Here is a 26758-nt window from a genome sequence, read left to right on the forward strand (position 1 = left end):
GCATTACTCAGCACAGGAAGCCAAGGAGGCCATAGTGTTCAATAATGCTCACAGACACCAGCAGCTGACCACCATGCCTACTGCAGAGGAAAACGCTTGCATTCTTATAGAGTCCTTTTCAGGTCATTCAATTCTAATTTAGCATCCGCTATCCTAGCTTTGCCATTTACATTCTCAAATTAATGCTGGGGGTTTGACATAAAACCACAAAGGAGACTGAATTCCAAGTTAAAGCTGAAACTTCAATCCTAATGCTTTTGGCTGTGCTTCGGTGCTGCGGAGCATGTGGTGCATGGGAACACCCACGGCTGGGTGCCCTTGCTGTATCTGCACACAATAGACCAAGTTAAGGATGGAATTTCAGCCTGAGCCTTAACATTAATGCAGCATAGTTTTTCTGTTGGTTAATTTCTTCTTACACAGCACTGTTAAAGACAAAAATAAGCCTAAGTCAATCACAAACTCATTTTCAATTATGCTTACAAGAGTCTTTTGCAAATAACGGCAACAGATTATTCTCACCCATTGCATCGGAGAAAATGTGCATTTTGGTATCCTCACTGCCTTGAGTTTGCCCTGTTGTAAACCACCGAGGTGCTTGATTACAGATACTTTAGTATCTGAAGTCCAATTTTAAATGCATAATTGATTCCCACTGTATGCCTATCTTTGCTTGAAACTCTGTTTGTAGACTGGAATTAAAGAGAAGAGCACCGCCTTTTGCCACGTACATGCATTTTTTATTAGCAAAATGAATGCTTTGTCAGTGTTTTAGAAATGTCAGCAATGTCAAATCGTTTTTGTCTGAAGGACTCATTGAATGACTCAGGAAAAAGTACCTGGAAATTTTTCAGGACTTAATTGAAGTGGGAAGGATACAGAATTGTTGAGAGAGAACTCACTCCCCTCTGCATGTTTTAAGTGGGTGCTTCAAAAGAACATCAATCTTAAAATTAAGTGATTGAGTCAGCCTTTTCTTAAAAACATAATTTAAATTCAGTCTTTGATCAGATATTTGGAATATTGATTAGAATAGCAACACAGCCATTTATCCCCTTGTGAGAAGAGAGGGATGCTTCTAATCTTTTTATTAAAAAAACTCAAAACTTTCTACTTCTTCCCACATACTTTCATCTTTTGCATCTTGCACATCAGGCATCTTCGCTTGCAAATATGGAAGAGACACATAGTGGTGAAGAGAAAAACATTGATGGAGGGGTATTTACAGCTTTACAAGAGCGTGTAAACTGCTATTTCAAACTTGACTATATTTTGCATTTAGCCACATGACGTGTCTTCTATCTGCTTTGCAAAACCTGTGCTGCCTACTTTCTGACAGTTCACTTTTGCAAGGAACTAGGGGCTGTCCGAAGCCACAGTTTAAGGAATAACTTGATGGCTGGTAGTCTAGAAACAGCTAACACTGTGTGGTGGAAAGAAGCTGTGTAGTTAAAGCAGAGTTTCGTCATTATGTTCCTGAACACCTTCTGAGATGACATAGTAAACAGCTAGTTGTGCTCATACAGTTCATTTAGGTTATGAGAGTTTTGTACTTCTGCACTGCACTCCATGGCCTGCAGTTGGAAGTACTTCTGCCTCAACTGCAGTGCCAGGTGTGGGCTGGCTGCAGTGTTCCATCTTGCTGGGTGGGTTCACAGAATCATAGAACATCCCGAGTTGGAAGGGACCTACAGGAGTCATTAAGTCCAACCCCGGCTCTACACAGGACCACCCAAATCAAACCCTGTGTCTGAGAGCGTTGTCCAGACACTCCCTGAGCTCCAGCCTCTGCCGAGCTCTGCTGAGTGGTAACCAACAAACCGGTACACGGGAGGTTCCCTCTGAACACCGGAAGCACTTTTGTGTTGTGCAGGTGATGGAGCACTGGCGCAGGCTGCCCAGAGGCTGTGCAGTCTCCTCCTTCTGGTTCTTCCAAAGCTGCCTGAATGTGGCCCTGGGCACCCTGCTGTGGGGGTCCCTTCTGGAGCCAATGGACCCAGAGGTCCCTGCCAGCCTCAGCCATTCTGTGGTTCTGCAGGGAGCAGTAGCATGTGAGCAGCTTAACTCTGCTTTAGCTCTAGCTCAGATCTTGATGCTAATCCCAGAGGGGTTAGGATGTTTTTAACAAATGCTGAGATCCTCATATAGAGACAGGACTTCAAAAGAATTGCAAAAGGTTTTTAAAAAATAGTCGGAGTTGATAGAGCTGTTACTCTATCAACCTGTAAGGTTTGCTTACGTCAGTTATCCTGGTATTTGAAGATGACTTTAATAGGAAGTAGCCCTTGTTCCCAAGGCTGGCTTGCAGATCAGGGATGCTAACTTCTTGAATGGAGCTTGGTGAATTTGTCGTCATGCATTACCATTCTCATGCAATACATATTTTTCTAGATACAAGGCAGTGTTCGTTTGTTAATATGTAAACTTGTACCGATCTATTTCGGATAAAATATTCAGTTGCTGAAATTCAGTGCTTTGACATCAGTTATGAAGTTCAGCTTTAGACAGGATTCAGACAAATACTGCAAGACTTCAGGTACTTGAGAGTCCAGAAGGTTTGAAAGTATTGCAGGATTTGGCATTTGCATCGTCTGAACTTTTTTATTTTGTGTTTGTGCAGAAAAATTGTTCCTCATTCCATCTTTTCAGGTAAATGACAGCTGTGAAGCAATTTTCCATTTTTAAAATTCCCACCGGGCAAAAATTACTGATTTTATTTGAAAAGATGATGATTTTTGTAAGAATGCTGCGTGTTAATAGCCTACAACTATGAACTATTCATTTGATATCTGCAACATGTATTGGATCTTGTTAACAAAGTGATTATGGAATCATTTGTCTCCCAAAGTTTCAAAAAGAATAACGCAAAAGTAGTCAGTACATTAGATACACTTTTTAAACATTTTTCCTGGATGTGGAGATCTGAACCACAGAGTAGCAACAATGCAACATGTGTTGTAGACCATCACAAGGTAATACATGAAGCAGTGATATCAATACAAAATACTCATATTGAAAGCAAACAAAACTTTGGCTTAAGATAGGTAGAAGCATCCCTCATTCAGTTTGCATATCAGATTTTGACTGGATTTTGTGAACTTTTTTGTTTGTTTGTTTTACTTTTTTTTTTTTTCTAATTGTTCCCTCCCCACATCTTTGTGAAAAGTCTGGGCTGTAGGGGAGCTACCACACTAAAACTGACTGTAAGAGGTGATTGCGTTGTTCTGTGAAACATTAGAAATATGTGCTTGATGCTAATACAAAGGTGAAAGAGGTAGGGTTAAATGACAGGTTGCAGCATTATATTTAGAACTGTAACTAAGTATGAATGTGGTAACAATTGCATCTAGGATCTGGCTGTAGTTTTACCACTAGTACCCATTGCCTTGAGATCCCCAGATCACATGGTGCAGTTAGGGAGCACAGTGGGTAAAGGAAAAGGGAGCCTGATAACGTGGAGTTGAAATGCCCCATTCTCTTCTCTGAAGGTTCATTGTCCACAGAACCATTTCTTCACACGTCCTTCAGCGGAATGGGCACTGGCCACAGCTTGAGGTCCTCACTTGTGCTCTAGGTTTGCTCCCCATCTAAGGGTTCAGTTGTTTCTCCCAGACCATCCTGAATCTTGTTATTTGCAGTCCTAACATATAAATATCTTTGTTTCACTATGTCTACATCCTCTCTTTCTGCCCATGAGTGCTGTTACTACTCTTCAGAAGTACTGCCTGCTTGTATGATTTCCATCGTGAGTTTCTCAATAGTTTGTTCTTGGCTTTTGTCTGGTGTTTATTTGTTGTTTTTTTTTTTTTGAGGAGGGGTTGAAAGTTTTTTATTTGCTTTGCTATTTGAGTCTTTGGGTTTGGTGACACCATCTCTGACTTCATGGTTAATACTTTCATTGCTTTTCCCTTTCTTCTAATTTCTCAATAAGATATGCCCATTTTGCATATGCACATGCATATTCCATTCTCATGCCCCATAACACCTTTGTTCCCTCATCTTAGGAGCTGTTCCACAGCTTAATACTCAACTTCGGGACTGAGTCCTGAACAGATGTGGTACACATTTAAACCTTTGGTGAGCTGGTCATTATCTGGCAAAATACCATTCACAGTCTGGTTGGTTTAGTTTTTTGCTGAGTTAGTGAGCTGAATTTGGCCCCAGCAAGTAGCAGGGCTGGCCAACATAGAAGTGCAGGACTATATGGCCAAAAGCAGGGGAGTGGGAAGCAAGAGCAGCCTTTGGTGACAGCAAGCCATTAATTTGGCTCAGCTGTGTTGTTAAAGCATGCTCTCAGCAAGGCCAAAAATACTGCGAATGTCATACAAGAATGTCATACGTAGAACTGTGCTTTAAAAGCTTTAATCTCTTCTTGTGGATACCCACACAATACTGAGGTTAATCAAGATGAGGTATAAGATTCTTTCTAATTAAAGAGTTGATCTACAAATGCAGCTGTCTTTCTGCATGGATTTTTTTCTGTTTCAGAAGGAAGATGTTGCAAATGCAGAAATGGCTGAAAGACTGTCACTTCGGAAGAATCGCTTTATGCATTTTGCATCACTGGAGTATGAAGGAGAATATTACATGACACCACGAGATTTCTTGTTTTCAGTAATGTTTGATCAAGTGGAACGTAAGTTGTTTTCTCATCACTGTATTTGTGAGGGAAAAGGAACTTGGAAGTCTCCTTAAAAATGTAATGTACAAATCACTGGCACAGGATCCCTTATCTGACATCAGTCATCAGAATCCAATTTATAAACCTTGGGCGTTTGGATTCTCACAGGCACCACCCTGTATGCTTGTGACACGCTGATCATTTCACAATCTGGTGACTGAAGAATGGCATTACGTCTCTGCATAATTTGCATGTCTGATCAGTATGCAGTTCCTCAATTACTTAGTAAGACTGTCCCTGTTATCTGTCTGCCCGCTTTACCAGAAAGTACTCTGTGATCTTTTTTCTCCCAGTGATGGGAGTGATGTGAATATGTGTAATGAAGCATGGAGCTCAGCTCTACGTTTCTGACTTCAAATCTCTTCTGATTTATAGAAGACTTGAATAAGAACAAATCGAAATTGTTTGCAAATTTAAAAAAAAAAAAAAAAAGCTTTTAAAAGTGTGTTTTCTGAGGAGGAGCTTGGAGCACCATACAAATATAAAGTGCATATTGTCCTCGTGGTTTTCTGATCTCATTAATCTTTCCTGTTCCTTAAGCTTCTTTATGCTGACATTTCCATGTTTGCATGTATTTTTAAACAATATATGTTTTCACCAAAAAAATTGGCTTTTATTGCTTCCCTAAGAGAATTTTACTTAACAGAGGTTCAGAAATGTTAAATTCCCTAAGTGTCAGGGTCACTCAGAAGACCAATGCCTGTTAGCACACTTGCAGAGGGAAAGAGGGGAAAAACCAAGCTCTATTTGTTTGCTAGCTGGTCTGCACATCCTAACTGACCCAGGGAGCATGTTGTATAGCAAAAGCTATTCACAGCCTGTGGTGCTCACTGCCCATCCAGCAGGGAGATCAGCATCACTTGAGGATACCGAGAAGGAAATACAGAAGAGAATTCAGAGCTCTGTGGAAAGACACAGAGAAAGAAGGAGGTTTGGATACGCTGTTATTCGAGCCCACGGGAAACCTGGAGCAGAACAGAGTTTACAGAGCTGCAAGTGGTCCAAGAGTAGGACACAAGAACCTGTAATAAAAAAGAGTTATCTTGTGTCTGCAAAAATCTATAGTTGATAAGGGTACCTGGCTTCCCTGCTGACATACAATTTCTAATATTATACAAGGCTGAATATAAATCCTTAGAAGGACTATATGAGCTTGAGAGACATGAAGATTCTCAAAATAGCATATTTTTATAATATATGACAAATGGAAGGAGTATTTTTCCCTTCAAATTTTATATCAGTAAGTTAAAAACCTAGAATGGATTTTCTTTGGAGTTTCCCAGCCCGAAATAGTGAAAGACAGTGGATACTGAATTTTTCAGTGTTGAAGATGTGGCTTTCAAACAGTAGTCTGTGAAAGCAAGGTTAAAGAAAGAATTGTTTTTCAGTCTTAGCACTTCATACATATTAATTGGCTATTCCAGCTAAAACGATATACGTGCAGATTTTTAATGAAATGCTATGTGGATAAGATTGATTTGCAATGCAGCCGAGTTAATTTCTGTTACTTTGCTAATGTAAAAGTGGAAACAACTTCAAATAGAACAGAAAAATGACAAGAAAAATAGTGAACAAAAAAATCTTTGCACCAACATATACGGCATTTCGGTTAATGTTAAGGTTTACAACAATGGCATTGTACATTATTGATAGAAAAATGTTAATATGTGAATCTAATGTTCCATACAGTATTTTGAATATTTTAAAGTCACTGGCTTGTTCGTTTTCTTGCAGAGAATTTCCTGAGAGAAAAATAGACATAGCTCAAGCCTCTCTCCAGGTATATTAAAGGTAGACCAGGTTCATAGAGTCATGGAATCATTAAAGTTGGAAAATACCTCTAAATCCATCTAGTCCAACAATCAACCCATCACACCATGCCCACTAAATGGTGAACTTTGTACCAAAGCAGCAATTACTTCTGGAAACTTTTGGTTTATATTATAAAATTAATTCCTTTTTAAATCTTTAACAATGTTTTTAGAAAGGGCGTGCCAACACTAATCCTAGAAATTTCTTCACTTACGGACAATGAGATGCAAATTGAAAATGTGGCCCTGCACACAAATGTTGAACTTAAAGCTCTAATAATTTTACTGTTTTCCACTTGCTTTCTATTAATCACTAATTTTAAAAAATCTTATAAATTTTGATGCCCTCAAGCATTCATCCTCATAAATGTTTGCTTACAAATTACTTGAGTTTGCCAATTGGTTGTGATATGTAATACGGAAGGCTTAGCTCCATCCAAGGTCTGTTCTCAAGTTTTGTTTCTGCTGTCTTTCTTGCAGACTGTAGCCCAGAACATACGATCAGACCCATAAAAAAGAAAAAGTGTTATCTCAAATACAGTCTTCACAACAGATTTGGAAAGTTGTTTAATTCTAGCTATGCTGGTCTGGTGCAGCAAGCAGCTTCCAAAATGGCGGGTTCCTTACTCAAAGCAGCCTGCTGGCTGTTCTGTCACTTCCCAAGGTCCAACCGAGGCTGCTGGCTACAGGAGGGAAGACAGCATCTCAGCAGGACTTCTGTACATCACGAACAGTATCTTACACGTGATCCAGAAGCACCCAGTGATGATTCTGAAACTGATGTCAGTGCTCTTGCTGAAATGTAGTAAACAATGAGCATCGATTTATTTGGGGAATGTAAGAATAATAGTGCATGTTAAATCCTGGGTTAGAGGTCAGCATCGGTGAAGTATCTGCTAAAGGCTGCAGACTAAAAATAAATTGCTGAGATGCTTGAGAGCTATTTTTACTTTTTTCTGTGATGCTTATGAAGATGGTATCAAAGGTGCTGCGATGCCGCATAGGAAAGAAACAGCTGTGTTCTCTGAAGTCTATTATGTGCTTACTGTCTTCTCCTCCTACATTTTATGGAAAAACAAGCTTCTGACTTCTATTACTCTTCTCTTTGCATACTCTAGCCGGTTATCCCTCTTCACAGAGCACTTTCTCAGTTTCTTACAGAGCCATGATCTTTTTTCTTTTAGAAATATTTATTTTTCTTGCTTTTTCCCCCCTAACATTTTTATTCTTTCTTTTCTTTTGTCTGCCCTTTTGCAAACTAATGGAGTCCATTCTCACTTTTATTTCTCCCTTGTTTCTTTTGTTGCTGTTGTTTTTTAACTAAACCCCTAAAGAAGTGGGTGGGGAATGTATGTATGTATGTGTCTGTCTCCTGTAGGTGTACACAAGATTGACCTGTGGGCAATGCTGGAAGGGTGGTGGTTGCAGCTTTCTGCTGTATTTTCAGACAGGATAATGGGGAGGAACCTGAGGCTTTTGGTTTGTTCTGTGAATCAACCATAACACAAGGCTGGACAGCTGCTGCCAGCCTTAGAAGAGCTGGGGGTCTTGGAGCATGGGGAGGTACTTGTCCCCCACCATCAAAACATGTCCCGGACATGGCTACAAGGGAAGCCATTTTCTTCTCATCAAAGATTATTCAAAACTCATGTAGTAACTTTAACATTATGCAAATATGCAAGTTTTTCTTTGATATTGAAGGAGAGATGTCTGCTCTGTGCTCACAAGCAATTTCTAACCAGTGGTCTAAATGCTCTTTTGGTACGATTTCTCACATTTGCATCAAAGCTGTAATTGCATTTTGTCCTCTCAGCTGTTGATTAAGTGTCTTAAAGCTAGAAATTAAGTTCACTGGTACAGACAGCCCAGAGAGCTGTGGGTGCCCCATCCCTGGAAGTGTTCAAAATCAAGTTGGATGGGGCTCTGGGCAGCCTGACCTGGTGGGTGGCAGCCCTGACCAAGGCAGGGGGTTGGATCTGGGTGGACATTAAGGTCCCTTCAACTCAAACCATTTGGTGATTCTAAGACGTAAGAGTTTGGAAAAACCATAATCCTGTTTTTATTTGCTCTGTGTAAGTTACACTGGATGCTGGAGGATTCCAGGCTGAAACTGTTTGCAGTTACAATTAATCCTATGAACTTTCATTTAATTTACTGAAGATTGAAAACCCACTTTCAACTTTGGTTCTGCCATCATTTCCAAATGAGAAGAACTGGGAAATGAAAGGAGAACTTTCAGCACAGCGAGAAGCTTCTCTTCTTATCTCAGTTGCCGATCCTTTATTTTGCCAGCAATTGCATTTATCCTATAACATTTAGCCTGCTGCTTTTGTCGGTTCCTAAAGAGAACATCAGCTTTAGGCCAAGGTTTTGGAAATAGAACTTGAGTTTGGATATAGACAAAAATGCTACAGAAATGAAACAGTGATGTTTTTCATAAGGGATTTTTTTTTTTAATTTACAATATTAATAGTCAAATTTTAGTTCATTCCCTGCTTTTCTGAACAGAATTGAGTTCTAGCAGTGTCTAGCCAAGGATATGACAGTAGGAAACAGACAAGCAGAACCTGAGTGGTCTGAGAATGGGCCAAACAGGAAGCTCAGTTCCTTACACAATGGGTCTGATTTCACCAATAAATTAATTTTGTTACCAGACTTTCTTCTTACTTCCCCCAGGTAAGGCAGAAGTGGAGAGGACCATACTGAAGAAAGCATTAAGACTCAGGCCAGGATTTAAGTATTTAATTTACTGAAGTCCTCCAAAATCATTGTGATACAGTGCTGTCTAGGTGAAACAGAACCATTTAGCCTTATTTTGTGTGACCGGTGCTTAAAATGATTTTATATGTCTGGTAATGTGTGCGTGAGTGGAAGACGTGGCCAGTGAACTCTACTCTTTCTCTGATTACTGTTTAGCTTAATGATTGTTTCCAGAGAGAATGTGAGCTGTCAACCGTCCATCTCAGCTAGCTGGCGTTGCAGCCTCCCATAGATGGCAAACAGACATAGGTCAGCTGTGTTGCCTGAGAAGTGTGGAAGGAGCCCCTCCAGCCCTGCCTGGCTGCTTTGCTTTCACCTCGTGCTGCCTCCCTCCCCACTGCCAGCACAAAGCATTGCACAGCTACGTGCTGAACCCAGCTAAGGAACTCATTTTGGGTAAAAGGAGTCATTTCTTCCTGCTGGCTTTCTGAAGTAAAGTGTTTCTCCAGTTTGCTGTGTTTGCAGTTCTCCAGTTGCTCCTGGGGGTGCTGGAAATGGAAAGGCACAGAGGCAGGTCCATTGCTTTCCCAGATTGAAGCCCCTGAGACAAGATCTCCGTGAGTTCCTGAGCAAGCAGCAGCTTCTCAGTTCTGCCCCTGCACCTCAGGGTATCTTGCACTGAAGCACTTAACTCAGGGATAGCTAAACTTCAGAACACCTTTAAAAAATGAGAACACTGAGCAGTATAACTGTGCACCAAGAAATATAGAAATATTGCCGAGTTTGATCACAGCGTTGTGTTGTTTTATTCCTATTTTGACAAAAACTCTCACATGGGAGAAAAAATAAAAATAAAAGCCTGCACAAAAAAACAGAATGAGAAGCAGTCTTGCTTTAAGTTGGGAATAGTGGTCTTTGCCCTACAGCCCTGAGGTTTTTTGCTCCCTGGTGATTTTCACTGGAGAATTGCTGTGTAATCTCCTCTTGGTTCTTAAGCATGATTCAATGTAAAAGAAAGTAGACATCGTGGTTTGTAAACCAGATAAATAGTTGGATTGTCAGTGCTGCATCAGGAGTGCTGGGGGTGGAAAATACCAAAATGTTTTTGCTGTGTCCAGATTGTCAAGTGAACTCCTGAATGATGAATTCCTGTACACAGTTGGGTGGTATTTATTACTGAAGAAAAAATCTTAGGTGTGTTCTTTGACAGAGTTGCACAACGTGCAATAAATCATGATTTATTAGAGAACAACTTTGCAGGTAAGGAAACAGATGAACTGTAGTGCAAAGATACCAGCTGTCATAAAATCTAACCCAGCAGATCTTGAACCCTGCTTAAGAGACCTTGGTTCACAAATTCTGCTCATTTGCTTTCTGCTGCATAGATTTCTCTATTACTCACTTTCTTTTATACAGGCCAAAAATTGTGAAATCTTGTCATTCCTATTGATAAAATCACACCTGCAAATTTATTTACTGTCAGGGTGATAATGAAGAAAAAATATTTCCGATCTTACCATTTAAGGAGAATGGGCTGATAACAAATGCAGAGTTTTGTGACAGGTTTGTTTTGTTTTGCATATTGACATAGCAAAGATCTTTACAAAGAACGGTTTCACACCAAACTGCTTTTGTAAATATTTGCTTAATTTTTTACCGTTAGTGGTTTTACAGCAGGAAGCTGACACCTTTTTGTCAACAAAGGCATCAGTGAATAAAATCTGATATTCTGACACAATGCTTGTGCTGGTTTAAGGCACCTATGGCAGTGTTATGTGTGGTTAACTTGTCACATCCTGAATGCGTCTTTGCCTTCAGTATTTTGCATTTGGGATTTGGGGGTTCCCAGTTATAGGCCATGTAATCTCATGTGAAAACACTGTTACTAAAGGATGCATCAAAACATTGCAAAACCAGCAACCTCTTCTGAATAATCTATTGGAGGCTAATCTAAGTTGCAATATTTGATGCACTGATAATATAGTGAAAAAGTGGTGAATTTATGAATTCAAATATGAATTTACATTAGAAAGTTGTTTTTTTAAGATGTCAAGTGTAAGGAGGATAAGTCTCAGCTGACTTACACTGAATTTTTATTGAAATACGGGAGTATTTTTAAAAGACCCTTCCAGTTTCATGTAACCTTGTGTTTTATACAATTATGTGTCCTTAGCCTCATATTCCAGATTTTCCAGCTATTATTTTGTTAGAGCTTCTTCTAATTTCTTCTAATTTCTTCTAATTTCTGGTATGCTGTTACTGTAGAACAAATAAGAAAATCTGTATTAAATTTTTGATAGAACTACAATAGAACTACAGATACAAGAATGTTTCAGAAAATGATTTTTCAGTACATTATGTCTGGACTGTGTTTACGTTAATTTTTTTGGATAACATTATACTATTAGCTTGGAGAACCAAAGACTATGGTGAGATTTCATTGCTGCCTTCCAGTACATGAAGGGAGCTTACAAGCAGGAGGTAGACCGCCTTTTTACACAATCTGATAGTGATAGGACATGAGGGAATGGCTTTAAACTGAAAGATGAGAGGTTTAGGTTGGATGTTAGGAAGATATTCTTTACTCAGAGGGTGGTGAGGCACTGGCACAGCTGCCCAGAGAGCGGCAGATGCCCCATCCCTGGAGACGCTCAAGGTCAGGTCGGATGGGGCCCTGAGCAGCCTGAGCTGGCGGATGGCAGCTTTGCCCATGGCAGGAGTGGTTGGATCTGAGTGGGTTTTAAGGTCCCTTCAACCCATACATTCTACGATTCCAGAAATACCTTTCTCTTTCAAGTAGAAAACAAAAATTCAGATTAGTTTCATAATAATTGACATCTGATTGATAAAGATCTTGATCCTGGAAGTCCCTCTTCGTATATTCAGTCCAGATTTAATATATCCCAACTTCTTCACTTCCTGAACCAGTCTTTATCTGCAGCCCTTTTCAGAAGTTGAACAGATTTTCCTGTGCTTGGTAACACCTGAACACCTGAGGTGGTATTAACGTGATTAAATCCTACACAGTACATGGCAATGGCTGTTACTAGAGTTTAAGTTTGCTAGGAGAAGTTGTTTGACTTGGGTAGGTTTTCCATGAAAACACAATGGGCACAAGGTAGTCTTGTGTTTGAGAGTTGGATGTGATACGTGCTTCCATGCTCCCACAGCATCAGCGTGGTCAGGAATGTGAGTGAACCTGAGGAAAGGGTGTGACGCAAGACTGAAATTGCTGGAAAACAGTTGTGTCTCCGTTGTGCTTAGTGAAACTTACTTATTTGCTCTTTTTTCCAGGAAATAAAAGTTTTAGGTTCATAGTGCTAGAAAGAGAGAGAAGAAGTGCTGGCATGGGAGCAGAGGTAACAATCAGCAGCAAGGGAGCCAGCACAGTCAGAGCAGGGAGCAAGAGGAAGGACTGAACAGCAGTGGTCAGAGAAAAGGGAAGCATGCAGCAAAATCACTTCCAGAGAAGTAGGTTTTGCCATGTCATTGTACAATAGGCAGGTGCCTTTGAACTGCATCACAAGACAACAAGGGAGGTGCCTAGGGTACATTGCTTGGAAGGTCAAACAGGAAAATATATTTTTGGTCCTCAAAGCTTTCCTAAGATTTGTATTTTAGCATTTATGTCCGCATGATACAACAGCAGGGTTATAAGAAGCTCCTGGCTTTGTTTTGATATTTCTTGTTTTTCCTTTTGTGACAGTGCTGACTAGTTGGAGGATGACGCAGAATCAGAGTTCCTATTTGTATTGACTGCAATGCTTACTGATTAGGAAAAGACTTGGCAAGACACTACAATCTGGAAGTACTTTGCTAGCTATTTAGCTTTCTGAAGAACAACTGTTAATGATAAGGTATATTGCAACTTCTCAATGAATGAAAGCAGTTATTAAAACTCAGCACAAATATAGTGTCAATACTAAAACTGCTCAGACTCCAGTAGAGCTGTAAGCAAGAGGCAAGTGGTCCCCACACATCTTGAAGGATTTAGTTATTTTAAGTGTGAAAGTTATTAGTTGTTTAATGGCACCTGAATGGAAAACAGATTCCCTGAAACGAATGAAACTATATCGTGTACATACGGAATCCTTGTAGTACAAGTAATGGAAAGATCTGGTTATTAATAACAGGAGCCTGCTTGTTGTATAAACATCGGCTGCCTTCGAATTTCAGAAGACTTGCAATGCTTTCTGCTTCAGTTAACTATTCCAGTTTTGTGACACGCTACTGTATTATTTAAAATACTTAGAAGAGAAATCACATTCCTTTCTTTTAATACGTGTGAGCAAGTTTCAAGAACTCACGCAATCCTTCATGGTCTCTGAATACTTCTTCCTATTAATAAAGGCTTCTTATTTTTATAAAACACCACACACTGTTTGGGCGACGTTTATAACATAAGACTGATGTAACCACAGAAAATATCTCTGGGATTTTTCTGTAATGCTTTTTGAAAGATTACTTCAGTATTATTTCTTTAATAAATTCAGTGGGGCTTAATCAGTTCAGAAACATCCTGCTTAGCTGACAATTAAATCTTAACAGATGTAGTGTGAAAATCAGATTCCGTGAATTTTCATCACTCTTAAATGTAATTTCTTGCAGTATACGTCCCTAGCACAGACAGGTATTGTTTTGTACCTAAGAAGTACAATCTGTTTTTAAAATTCCTTGCATTGCATTACAGTGTTTAGAAATGATGGTGATGTGGTGAATGCTGGCAGGTGCCAGAAGTGCCTGGTAGATTCCTGCCAAAATCTAGTTGCGTTCTAGCCCCATATTTTCAGCTGTCTGTAACTCTTCTGGTGCTCATGGGTCAGTGCTTTCACTTAGGCCAGAACAGAATTTTTGTTGTATTAGTCACACAGTTGATTCTTTTTTGAGTAATACTGATATAAGTTGATTTTTTTTTCCATAAGAAATATTGCACTGTGATTATTTTTTTAAAATATCTCAGGTGGAGCCATCAAGTACCGCTTTTCTTCAAGGCAGTTGTGACAGACGAGGTAAGCAGCAAGCTGTGGGAAGTGAAAGGAGCCATCGCTGCTTGCCGAGCGGATGGCTGGGTCTGCAGAGAGACCTTTGAGTAAATGCACTGCCCGAGCCTTGAGAACACCGGCATCCAACTCCTAAGGGCAGAAATTGCCCACCTTACGTGCTTGGTTTTTGCTGCCCAGCCTTCAGGCACCTGCAGTGGTTATAGCACAGATTGCAGTCTGCAGCCTGTCATCGGCTGTGAAACAAAAGCAAATACCAAGCTCAGAGGTTGTTTCCATGCATAAAACACCCAGGTTTCTCTCATTAGAGAAGACATGTTGCAGAGCCGTGTCTCAGCAGCCGCACTGACCAGAGGGCCCAGGCCCTCACCCTGCCATCCCTGGGGCTGCACCACACCTGGTCCTTCTGCTGCCTAAGCCCTTGTTAAATTTTTCCCCTCAGACCTCGGAAAAGCTTGCGTACCTGACAGCCTAAAAATTGTTCAGCTGTACCTTACAACAGCTACCACTTTCCCAACAAGTTCTGCCTTGGTTCTTACCAGATGGAATTGTGTAAACCATGGCCAAGCCAGCTACCATTTCTCTTTGTTCAGATTATTTCAGCAGCTGACACATGAAGTCTTCTGTCTGATACAGCTTGCTTTCCCAGGTATTAAAAATACTAATTGATTACTAATTAGTACTAATTAAATACAAAAATTGGTCATTTTGTCTCATGTGGATGGGCGTCTGCTTCTCCACTGGACCTTTTGTATTGAATTGCTCTCTCTGAGAACTTTCAAAGAGCCGCCGTGCCCTGACACAGCGAGTGATTCTTCTCCGTGTGATTTTGGTGATGGGAAATGTGACGACTCACTTGTGTTACATTGTCCCTTTCTTAGGAAAAATATAAACCTTAATGACCAGAAATTTCATCAGCATCTCTAGCTTTGGTATAACAGCAAAAGAGTCTGACTATTTAGCAAAAGAGAGCAATGTTTTCTGCAGAGTATTTGATGGTAAATGTGGACTCCATTATTGAATGAATAACAAGGGGCTTTGCTATGAAATATTTAGGACAGTATGCTGTATTTACAGTGGGCAACATAAAATGACTTCATCTTCTCAGTAGGAGAAAGCTGTCTGTTGTTTACTTTTCATTTCATAGAATTGTAGAATGGCCTGGGTTGAAAAGGCCCTCAAAGATCATCTGGTTTCAATCCTTCTGACGTGGGCAGGGCCATCAACCATTAGACCAGGCTGCATTCGTTTTGAGAATTGTGATGAGCCTATTTTAAGTTTGATTCCCATTTCAGTTTAATCTTTTTCCACAGCAGCTAAAGTAAATACTCATTCCAGAACAGTCCCTCTCCAGAACTGCTGTGCGGAGGATACACGGTATCTGTGTGATCACTGTATGAATGCTTGTATCTATTACCTATATTAACAAGTAATGTCTTGTAGTGGTTTTTATAAGCTTTTGTATCGTCTGTTAAGGTGATACTTAGTGGCTTAGCACTTCTTTCTAGTATTCTGTGTCTAAGTGTATCAACATTCATCACGTAAGTTCTAAAAGTCAGCTTGCATTTTAGCAGTTTCAAACTTAAAATATAGGCTTTTCATAAATATTTTCATGCTGGATTTAAAATCAGTTGTCACTACAGCTTACACTGGAAAATGGTGACACAGCATTTTCTCTGCTGCTTGAAAACTCTTCTGATATCCAAGCTAAAATTAATCATTCTCTGTTTAAACCCATTTGCTTTTGTGCCAGCATTTCCCATTTCCTAAAATAAGTGTTTTTCTTTTAAATCTTAACCCCATGATGCGTAATAGATAATTATATTACTATTCAGCACTGCTCGTGTTAGGTTAAGGAAATCCAAGTTTATTTTTATCTCATCTGGATGGGGGAGAGACCATCTGTTCCATGGTTTCATGTAGGTAGCTTTGTTCCATGGTTTTTGAATTTGATTTCTTTTTATAAAGCTAACTGCATTCCTTGGCTCAGAGCACAGCCCACTAGCAATCATTATGGCCTAGGGAATGGAAAAAAGATTGAATTCAGGAACTTCTTAAGTTAATGCTGTTCCTGAAACATCTGACTTGTCAAAAGGCAGCATCAGTTACAGAGAAAAGTGATACAAAGCAATGCTTAGTAGATAAAAAAACACTCGTATAGTATACACTTCACTCCCAGTCACTACATGTAGAACAGCATCCAGCACTGCAGGTGTTTTGGTCTCCATTTGTAGCTCCATGCATCTGCCCAGCTGAGCATAGTGGAGTATGACAGCAAGGAGACAATGCAAGGGTAACTAGAGGCAGCGGACACAAAATCCCAGTGTATTGAACTCTGCTATAAGTAAATGAGGTGCTGTTAATAGAAATTCTGATGTAGAGGCTAGTTGTGCTTTTATGTTTGTCTCCTTCATTATCTTTACTGAATAAATATTTCTGTTCTCTTTTGACAGGCCTAATACAGTGTTTCCTCTGCTGCTTAATGGAATCAGAAATATTTAGAAATCTGAATGTATAATTAAAGCCAAGATAAAGACAAATGTCTTTTTGTGGTTTGCTCCTTCAGATGACTTGAGTTGGGATAGAGAAGTGATGCTAGGTAAATAGACAATTCTAGAAAAGACACAATTCCATTTCTTAAAGAGAGTACCGATCTTCAACTAGATTTTTTTCTTTTTGGCAGGCTTTTTCAGTAGAATCTGAGAAGTTTGAAGTGACAGGGTCAAGAGAACGGACTTATCTTCACTTCTCTTGTTCAGTTTGAAAGTTCACCCCTTACAGAAGAAGAGGTGCTCTGGTTAATGCTTAAGATTTTTTCTTCCACTAGTAGGGAATGCTGATGGGCAGCGTGTCAGTAATTAATTACTAAACTTTCTATTAAAAACATTTATTTTTTTCTAGGTTGCAAACTAGCAAAACTGTTTTGGCCACCATGCAATGTCACAAGTAGCATCCATTGTTAAGCTCTTTGATTTCTCATCGCTTTAGTTGCATCTTACCTTTTAGGGAAATTCTCAGGCTTTTCATGATCCTGCTCCACTTTGCATTACCCCCTTCCCTTCTGAATAAAGGCAGTGTTTCACATTAGTTTTAGGTAACGGTTTTCATTCTGATACTCTGAGAAACTAGCAAAAACTGGATCTTTCCAGCAGTCTTTTCATGTAACAAAAATCAGGTAAACCTTTCTTACTTAGCTTAAAGTGTGGAAGCCTCCTATTACCCGTTGAGTATCCTTGGAGCCCCTGCTGTACGAAAACTTCCCAAACATCTGTTAATTGCTATGTGACAGCTGTTAATGATGTATAAACAAGTCAGACTCAGCAGGGGCTGTTACTTCGTTTTCTCAAAGCTTCTGTATTTGCTAATAACACAATGAGCTCATCTTAGAAGTTAGAAAGAAACTCCTGGTGAATTTAAAGGTAAAAGCTGTTGGCACTGGCCAACAGCTAGAGGAAAGCAAGTCAGCCACTGAAAGGAACACATGAGAAGGAGGAAGAATGCAGCTAGAAACTGAAACTGCAATAATGTCAAAACTTTGGCACCTTGTGAAATAGTGAAGTAGGTCTGCATAGGGCCTGTAAGAAGCCCAAAACAGTAGGCAGCATCTTCTGTAGGAAAGTTCCCAACTTGGTAATTAGCATGTCCTTCTCATGGTGACAAAGTGGTGGAAAAAGTAATGTTATCACTGGTGTCATCTGCATTAGGCTGGCCTAAAATTTTCATGTGAGGTTGCACTTCAGAATCTTACAAAGGGAAAAGGTTCCTTCTGGAAATTCTGGCATGACAGATCTGACTTCATCAATGAGTAACTATTGCATTTAGCACTAGTCATCTTTGTGATTTCTAGGAATCTAAAATGTCTGAAGTTAAGTGCTGTACTTAGGCCAAAAATCTCTTCCCCTCAAGTAGCACTTTTTTCACTTACGCCAATTGTGAGAGATCTGAAGCCAGGCCAGGCTGGATGTGGCTCTGGGTAGCCTGGCCTAATGGTTGGTGACCCTGCACAAAGCAGGGGTTTGAAACTGGGTGATCATTGTGGTCCTTTTCAACCCAAGCCATTCTATGATTCTATGATTCAATTCGCTAAGTGCTAATGGGTGTTGGTTGTAATCATTATGATTCTGCTGAAAAAGAAAGTGCTGTGTTATGTTATGCTAGAAAAGACATCCAATACTTCAGTTTCTTCTTTCAGTAGAACAAATTGCAAGGTGGGTATGTTTCTTCTGTGTGTATTTGTTCACTCCTTTAAATGGCTAGTGTTAGGAGAGTTTGGGAGGATAAGGAACAGATGAATAATACCACCAATTGCAAAAATACAGTTATCTGGAGTACAATCATAGAATGGATCTGAAGTGGATCTGAAAGACCCTTGTGAATTTCCTTTTGTTTTCATTCACCACGTTTTAGAAGCTGCACGTACCTACACTGAACAAAGGTAGTAATTAATTTACTAAACCCTTTCCAAATCTCTATTGAGAAGTGTCATTTGTCCCCTTTTCTCCTCTTATACAAATGCATTTTTAGTTTCTTTGAGAAAAGCCTGCTGCAAGGCGAAGGTAAAGAGACCTACCTATACATACAGCTAGCCCAGGTCACCCTACACAGTAAGTGAACACCATCAGTGCATGTACAGTTAATCCTTTCATTACTAAGGATTTATATTGGTTATAATTTAAAATCTAACTATTCTGTGAGCTCAGTAGCAGTGTGCTGAGACATCTAGTCACTGTAAATTGCCTATTCATAAAGGAGATGTATGTTCTAAAAGACAATAGGATTTTGCATATTTTTGGTGTCTGCACAGCAAGACAAAATGTCCTTGATCTTAAACACAGAGCTCTCATTAATGAAATTGTCTATGTAGGACTGTTTCCTTTCCAAAATGTCCAAATTCAGTGATCTCATGTCAGAAGAATTACAGCAAAACTAGCTTTTGCTCTCTTTGTCAGCTGTCAGTGAGATATAAAGCCAGGATACAGTCTTAAGCGCATACTAAAGAATGTTATTGTCTTTGGTGTAAGCAAGGGGGATAAATCTTAAACCTCCACATGAGACCTGCCAGCTGAACGGCAGCAGAACCACCTGGTCTGTCAACCACTCCTACCAAATTTTTATTCTTCCTCCTGTACAGATGGGTGTGCAGTTTCCCTTAACCACATGGAGTTCACTGTGGTTCATGGGTCCCCCCACAAACTTCTCTGAACCTTTTGCAGTCACCAAAAAGGTGGTATGTCTGCTGTGTTCCATGGAGTTTCTTACCACTGTCAAACAGAAAAAAAAACTGTAAGATGCTGGGAGGAACGCATTTAATCTGTGAAGGATGTAGGCAGCCGTAAGGGAGTCAAATTCTTTACATTGATTGAAGGACAAGGCAGCAGCAGAATGAAACAGGAGTGAAGATCGACAGCATCATTGCAATAGTGCAGCAATAGAAATCTTGTATCTTGATGAGTTTTCCAAATCGGACGCTACCTTTATTTTTTCCCCCAAACATCTGGCTAAGAATTGCTGGGGTGTAATAACAAGAAGTTTTCCAAACTGATACTTCTGACAAAATTTTATTGTACTTTCAAATTAGCCATCACCTCTTGGAACATTTTTTGCAATAGTTCTGAGAAATCTCAGTGCATGTTGCTGTAGTAGAAGGAAATGAATCTTCAAAAAAAAATATTGTTTTAGCAAAAAAGAAAGCATTAATGATGGTATAAATAATTTGATATGTCGTAGGGTGAAATGGAAAAAAAAGTGAGCTACTATGTAAACTGTATCTACATAGCATTTTGTATTTACAGGACTCTTGAGAACCCACTCGATTTATGTGAAATGTCAGTGCTCCCAGTTACTTACCCACTGCAGTAATTTAAATTGGCTTGATGCACTCATATGTCAGCTATTTACTGCTTGGACACAGGCACTATAAATGCCCTCCATCTGAACAGAATTACGGTAACAGCACTACATTTTTCATGCTGATACCACAAACGACTTCAATTTTTTCACAAAATGCTTTCGTTTAAATTTTTAAATTATATTAAGTTATTCCCTTTTTCCATTCCTCTAGAAGAAATAATTAATGAAGTTTGTACTTAGATAAGTAAGTCTAAGAAAAAACAGTAGTGGTTGAATTAGTGTCACTATTGCCTTTTGAAACCCAAACTACAGTTCAGTGTTTCAAATGTGTGACCAAATACCAGTGTGTACATAAACTGATGAGGTAATGCATGAGCAGCAGTCTGATGGGAGCCATAGGACAAAGTAGGTGAGCCACATGGTCTTTTGTGGCCTCCTTATCTGTCATTCTTGCATGTTGGAGTGTTTGTTACATATCAGAGTGCAATAAATAAATGGTAGTTATTTCATGTAATTTGGCACAATTTGATATAATTTGCATTTCCTGCTTAGAGTATGAATTATATCTAAGCTAGAAGGTGAAAAAGAAAAAAGTCCTGTAAGAAAAGGATTATTGCCATAGTAAAGAACTGCAGTTTGATTTCCTACTGCAGTTGAACCACTTAACTTTCACTGGCACATGCCCTCTAGCATAGACAGTGGTAAGAGAAGGGGGAATGGTTTTAGCTCAAGGACGGAAGGTTTAGATTGGATGTCAGGGGTAAGTTTTTCACAGAGAGAGTGGGGAGGTGCTGGAACCAGTCGGAGAGGCTATGGATGCCCCATCCCTGGAGGTGTTCAAGGCCAGATTGGATTTGGCCTTGGACAGCCTGGTCTAGTACAAGGTTCTGGAGGTTGGTGACCTTGCCTATGGCAGGGGGGTTGGAACTTGATGATCCTTGGTCTCTTTCAACCCAAGTCATTCTATGATTCTATGATTCTGTTATCCTCTTTGCCCTTATTCCGGGATTAATTAGTAAGGTAGCTTTATGTTAGTGATAAATTCCCGCACAAAGGATGAATTCCTCACTTGGCACCTCAGTTATGTTTGCCAGCATATGAACCCAACTTCTGATAATTACATTTTTACAATTCTTATATTATCACTGCATTCTTTATATTCTTGTCTTTAACTGTACTTTCATTTTCTTGCATTTTGCAAGACGTGGTAGCAGTGACAGTAGGTAAGACCTTTAGACAACGAATGGAAGAGTACAAATTGCAGAGGAATAAGTTGAATAAGATACAACAGGGATAGTTGCTGTAGTAGTAATGGCAGCTAATCATTGAGCACATAAGCTTAAATCAAGGCTTACATAGGGAGATTAGAGTAAACTTCTGGTGCTGTTAAGGCGCTGACCTTTTTTCATTCATTTTGATTGTGGGATGATGGATGTGCATGCATTTTCATTCTGAATCCAAATTAATCTCTGTTTATAACTGAGAGGCAATTTTTTCAAGTTGTGCATGGAGTTACATTTTTAGTTGTGTCGTTTCATAAGTGCTCTTATTACTGTACTTTACTTACCTCTTCATTCATTTTTGTTACACTTACTTCTCTAGCCTTCAAAGAGACTTCAGAGCCCTTAGGCCAGGAATCCTGTCTTCTAGAGGAACAGAATTAAAACTCCAGTGCTTCTAAGCTGTCTTAATAGTTTATCTTCATTTGTTGTTAGTACCTTAACCTAACATGTGCTCCAGCACTATTCTACTTCAAAAAGTGGTGGTTTTTAGCAGTAGGGGATGATGACAAGATAATGCTCCATGGTGCAGGCTTGTGCCAGTTCAAGAGATGCCATCCCAATAGTCTGAATGTATAATATTCTCTGTAGGTTGGCAAGAGCCATTCTCCACTCTCGTCTCTGAAACGCACATCATGGATACAGCTTCTTTCAGGAATTGTTCTCTATAATAATTTATTTCTCTAATTATGCAACTCACTCTGCATCCTCTACCATAATCCACATTACCCTTTGCATTTGATAGAGTTGTTAATAAAACAGAATTCCTGCCTTTAGTACTCCTGACATCAAGCTGGAGACTGGAAACAATACATCACAGATAATAACAAGTACAAAAAGCAATCATGGTTTGAATTTTCTGGTTGCTTGCAGAAGGATTCATCTATTCAGTTTAGATATATAAAAGTGAATGTCAGGTTAGAGCAAGTGGCTGTTGGATCTCCTAAAAGTTAATGGAAGGAAACAGGTAGGATCAAGGCCTGTGGTAGGCACCTATCTCAATGTGGAATAGTTAGCTCTTTTGTTATGTCTGTTCTCTCTTGACTATAAAGGGATCCTGGAGTCAGGATGAGGTTTGTATCTCTGTTTGTAGGCAGAGATAATATCTTTTATTAGGCCAGCTGCTCTAAGTTGGAAAAATTAGACAAGCTTTTGAGCATATGAGCTCTTTTTCAGCTCTGAAATAGGAGCAGCACATTTTGAAGCTAATTATAAACCCTTTCCTACATATGCCATCATATACAGCAAAGCACCATAGATTTAGGCATCTAATTTTTAGCTCTCTAAATGAAGCCTGAGCAACCAAGCATGGGAGGCTCATTTGGGAGTTTGGAGACTTGCACGTCACACCGCGTATTTTTCTTCTGGATGCTGCCTCCAGTCCTGGCCTCACTACCACCCAGTGGGCAACCCCAGGTAGCTGCTCAGCAGCCGCTGCTGCTCTTCTTTGCTTTGTGCTCTTCACCCAATGCCATCCATGGGTTAGTTCGGAATTCCTAATAACACTGGGAACTGTGTGCCACTGTCTCTTTAACAGGTTTTGAAAACTCACCTATCCAATATTTTCACTCTGTTTCTATTTCCTAAAAGACTGTGTTATCCTTTGAAGTTCCCTCCCCGTGGCATTTCCCACCCCTGCTACCCCAGGCTGCCTTACTCATGGAGAAGCCTTCCGACATCGGCTGGTTCTGTTACAAGCACTGGTCTGAAATGAAGACCTGCCAGCACTGGCCTGCACCCAGCACTGTGTATTCCTCACTTCCTTGGAAGAACAATTGCTCTAAATAAAGGACAGATGCAAAGCCTGTTTCCAAAAGGTGAAGAGCTTGTTTTGTAAAGCATATCAGAAGCTTCTAGTATTGTAAATTTACTTTTCCACTGAGCATACTTTGATTTTAATTCAGGTGGTTTGATTCACTAATTCATGTGATTGAAATGACTTTTATCAATTATAGTTCAATGGAGCAATGCAGTAATTCAGTAAAAGCTTTCTAGCTGAAGTGGTTTCTTAATTCATTTAAATAGCACTCTCATTTATTATTCAGATATTGGTTTGCCAGTAGTTATCATGGGAATCTGACCGCTTGGTCATGTGCCTTCAAAAGGCTTCCATTTTTTCAGCTTCCCATGATTTCTCTCTGTCACCACTGTTTCACAAGGAGGCTTTAAAGTAGCAATTACTTGTTTCAGTTGTGCCCCTTAAATTCATAGTTTTAACATTAAGCTCTTTCCTTTAAAGAACTGAGAATGTAAGGAAACAGGGCACCAAAAGAGAACTTGATGATATAAGATACCTGTCCACTATCGTATTCAAAAATCATATCATATCATAGAATCATAGAATGGCCTGGATTAGAAAGGACCACAATGATCATCTAGTTTCAATCCCCCTGCTATATGCAGGATCACCAACTGCCAGACCAGGCTGCCCAGAGCCACATCCGGCCTTGAGTGCCTAAAGGGATGGGGCATCCACAACCTCCTTGGGCAAGGATATGAGAGAGAGAGCTGGCAAATTAATAGAAACTACTGCATTTCAATGACCTTGTATCTTGGGCTAATTTAAACAAAAATTTTAACCTGGTCTCCCAAAGTAAATCAGCATCCATGATTCTTATCTAACGCAGCTCACTGGGTCAAGGGGCAGCAGTTGCAGGGTTTGGCTTGTGAGGAAGTTGGTAGTGGTCTCAGAGGAGGAAGAACAAACTCGTGTTCCCATTACAGACATGGCTGCAGCAGGGACTCCTCTGTATAGGCCCCAGTATGAGCTGCCCATGGCATTTTTGATTTTAGAAAGACTGCGGACCTCACAGCCCACAGACTACAAGTGTGCTGCCCATCCTGCCTAAGATCCTTCCAAACCCATCATTTCGCAGAATTTGAGTTGGGTTGAATTGTCTTCACGTTTTCTCCAGGAAAAAAAAACAGATAACTTCCTCATTCCCCAGCATGACTTTGAACTCAGCAAGCTCCCACAAAGCTAGCGTTGGTTCCTGCCTAAATTTAAAAAAAAAAAAAAAAAAAAAAAAAAAAAAAACTTTAAGGACATTTTTTTTTACTTGGTTTTCACTGTGGCTATCTGAGGTAGAGCTGAAGAGACATCCTGGACAAACATTCTCACTAACTTTGCTGATGAAAGGGACAGGAATCTGTTGTTCCCCTATGGAAAGATCCCTATTTTATACTGTTCTAATTTGAAGTTAAGTCTGTGGAGAAATACTTCTTTTAAAATTAATTTTAATTTCCATATTAGAACAATAGTGCTGTCTTGCAAAGATGTACAATTCTGCTTTCTCTATCATCAGGCTATAGTAATTTTTCTACTTTACTTTGGTATTTGCTTGTTGTTATAATGATGGATCTTGGTGCTTTCTTTCATTCTTTGGCTCTGAGCATCCTTTGTCAGATCTGAGCTTTTCCTTGGCTGCATGGGTTGGGTGTAAATGGCTGTTAGGGAATGCAAGTGGGTACTTGTTCAATTCAGCCCTTTCCTCATGTTAATCCTAACATCGATGTCGGGTTCCTTTTGCATCACGGTGTGAAAAATTGAGAGTTGACGGAAACTCTTCTATAGTAAGGAATGTATGTGACAAAATACGCAGGCTTGCCGAGGGCAAATTGAAGCTGAAGTAGCTGCTCTTGGCAGTGTTTTCTTAATTACAGTTGTCAGCTAACTTTCTTGGCTAACATCACAGCATTTGTCTGCTTGCAAGTAGACTCAGTATTCGTTCAATTTAAAAAGCTAGAATGGCTTTTATTCTGTGAAAGATGTATCTGTACCTTGTGATTGTTTCATGGATCCACTACCAATAGTGAAAATGAGACAATGGCATCTGTAAGATAGATACAGAGCCATGAAAATGCTTGTTGGACTTCAAGCCAGAATTCCATCACGGTCTTGGCAGACCAAGTGCATCGTACAGATCTTCTACATATTATGTGAATTAGTTCCTAATAATTAGATCCTTGTGTATATTCCTCAGAGAGGGACTGAGGGCCTGGTATGTTTGTGATTACGGGTCAGGAATGGCAGCACCAAGATCTAACCTAAAGACGAAGAGGCATTTTTTCAACTGGCTAAGAAAACCAGTCCTACTTTCACAGTGCATTCCTTGCAAAGAAGAATTAACCACCTTCTCCTAATTACTGTAGACAAGGCCTTAAAGGATGTTGTTCCTCAGAGGGCTGCACATTTGATATGTGAGAGAGCAATATTAACAGAGCTTTCCTTGTTGATCTTCTAAAGGGACTTCATTGTTAGGAAAGGAATAAATGGAAAGGGTAGGCACCACGAGCTAAATCAGTATTCAAGGAATATTACGGGTGCTACAATTAAAGTAGGTAATGTTTCCAAGTGAAAGCTGAGATGTGAACCTTCTCAGATGATTTTATATGGTGACAATACCAACACAGGGTATAACTGGATGGAATTCTCAGAAAATATGCAGGTAATTATTAGAGGAAACCCATTCTTTAGTTTAAATTATACAATTATTGTAAGATTGCATTCTAATACTTTACACAAACGTCAATATGAAAAATACCACCAGTGCCCTAAATGTCAGCTGCGGGTTTTTTTTTCCCAGAGAATTACTGGTGTGCTAGCACACATGCTTGCAGACATCTGCATGCCATTTTCATTCGCCTAGGTTATAAGAAATTTTGATTTGCAATACCATTTGAGAAGAGCAGTGCTTAACAAAAAAAAGGCTCCACTTTTCCTAATCTGCTGTATCAGCTACTTAGCAAAGAAGAAAAATGTCTTAATTTATCTTTCAGTCTGTCCCATTTCCTCCTGCCCTTCCACCTCTTGTGTTGGAGTAGCTGCCCCTCACTACACGCCGGAATGTTGTGGCTGTCCTCCTCTTCCACCTTCTCCTTCTCTATAACCTTTTCCTCCTTCTCCTCTTCTGCCACTCAGTCAAGGCTGCATCTCCTCTGTCAGTCCTCTCCCCCAGGCCAAGTTTGCCCAGACAGTGCTAGCATGAGCATCTCTGTGTCATTGCTGCTACTGTCTTTTCAGCTCCAAAACAGGTCGGCTGACATGTCAACTTCTTAACCTTCTTCTGGAGGGATGTCATAGCTGAATGCAGGAGAGGAGGCATTGACAGCTGCTACAGGTCTTCGTGTGAGTTCTAAACAATTGCATTTGTGACTGCAGGATGATGAAAAGAGGGTCCATACGTCTATAAGATATTTTCCTCCTCTTTCCTAATTTTTATCAAGGTGGAGTTATCTTCACTGAGGATATATTCCCTAAAACTGAGTAGCTGAAGTGTTTCAGTTATTGTGCTGAATGCAGCATAGAGGAAAAGCACAGATGTAACCAAGCCTCACAGAACTGACCAAATAGTGTCTCAGTTGCAGCTTTCAGTACTCTCTCCACTCCTCGCATCAATTACCCAATCCAGCTTGCAGAGTTCAGCTTGTCTCCTT

General features: G+C 39.8%; 1 protein-coding gene and 1 long non-coding RNA gene across 5 annotated transcripts in view; one reads left to right on the forward strand and one right to left on the reverse strand.

The window, feature by feature from the left end:
• Positions 1 to 26758, forward strand: part of MICU2 (mitochondrial calcium uptake 2) — a 129930-nt gene that overhangs the window by 63294 nt on the left and 39878 nt on the right. For 2 of the 3 annotated variants that reach the window (XM_085216179.1, XM_085216180.1), the window contains exon 2: positions 4489 to 4636. The exons of the other annotated variant lie outside the window; for it this stretch is intronic. In XM_085216179.1, coding sequence (XP_085072305.1) covers positions 4489 to 4636 — 148 coding nt within the window. The remainder of the gene's footprint in view (positions 1 to 4488; positions 4637 to 26758) is intronic. 3 annotated transcript variants of the gene reach the window in all.
• Positions 1 to 26758, reverse strand: part of LOC104917606 (uncharacterized) — a 48351-nt gene that overhangs the window by 1481 nt on the left and 20112 nt on the right. Inside the window, exon 4 of one of the 2 annotated variants that reach the window (XR_014881093.1) lies at positions 11316 to 11451. The exons of the other annotated variant lie outside the window; for it this stretch is intronic. This is a non-coding gene — a long non-coding RNA (uncharacterized LOC104917606). Of the gene's footprint in view, positions 1 to 11315; positions 11452 to 26758 lie in introns of those variants that run through there. 2 annotated transcript variants of the gene reach the window in all.

The sequence above is a fragment of the Meleagris gallopavo genome, chromosome 1, assembly GCF_905368555.1.
Source record: "Meleagris gallopavo chromosome 1, MGAL_WU_HG_1.1, whole genome shotgun sequence".
NCBI classification, from domain to species: Eukaryota; Metazoa; Chordata; class Aves; order Galliformes; family Phasianidae; genus Meleagris; species Meleagris gallopavo.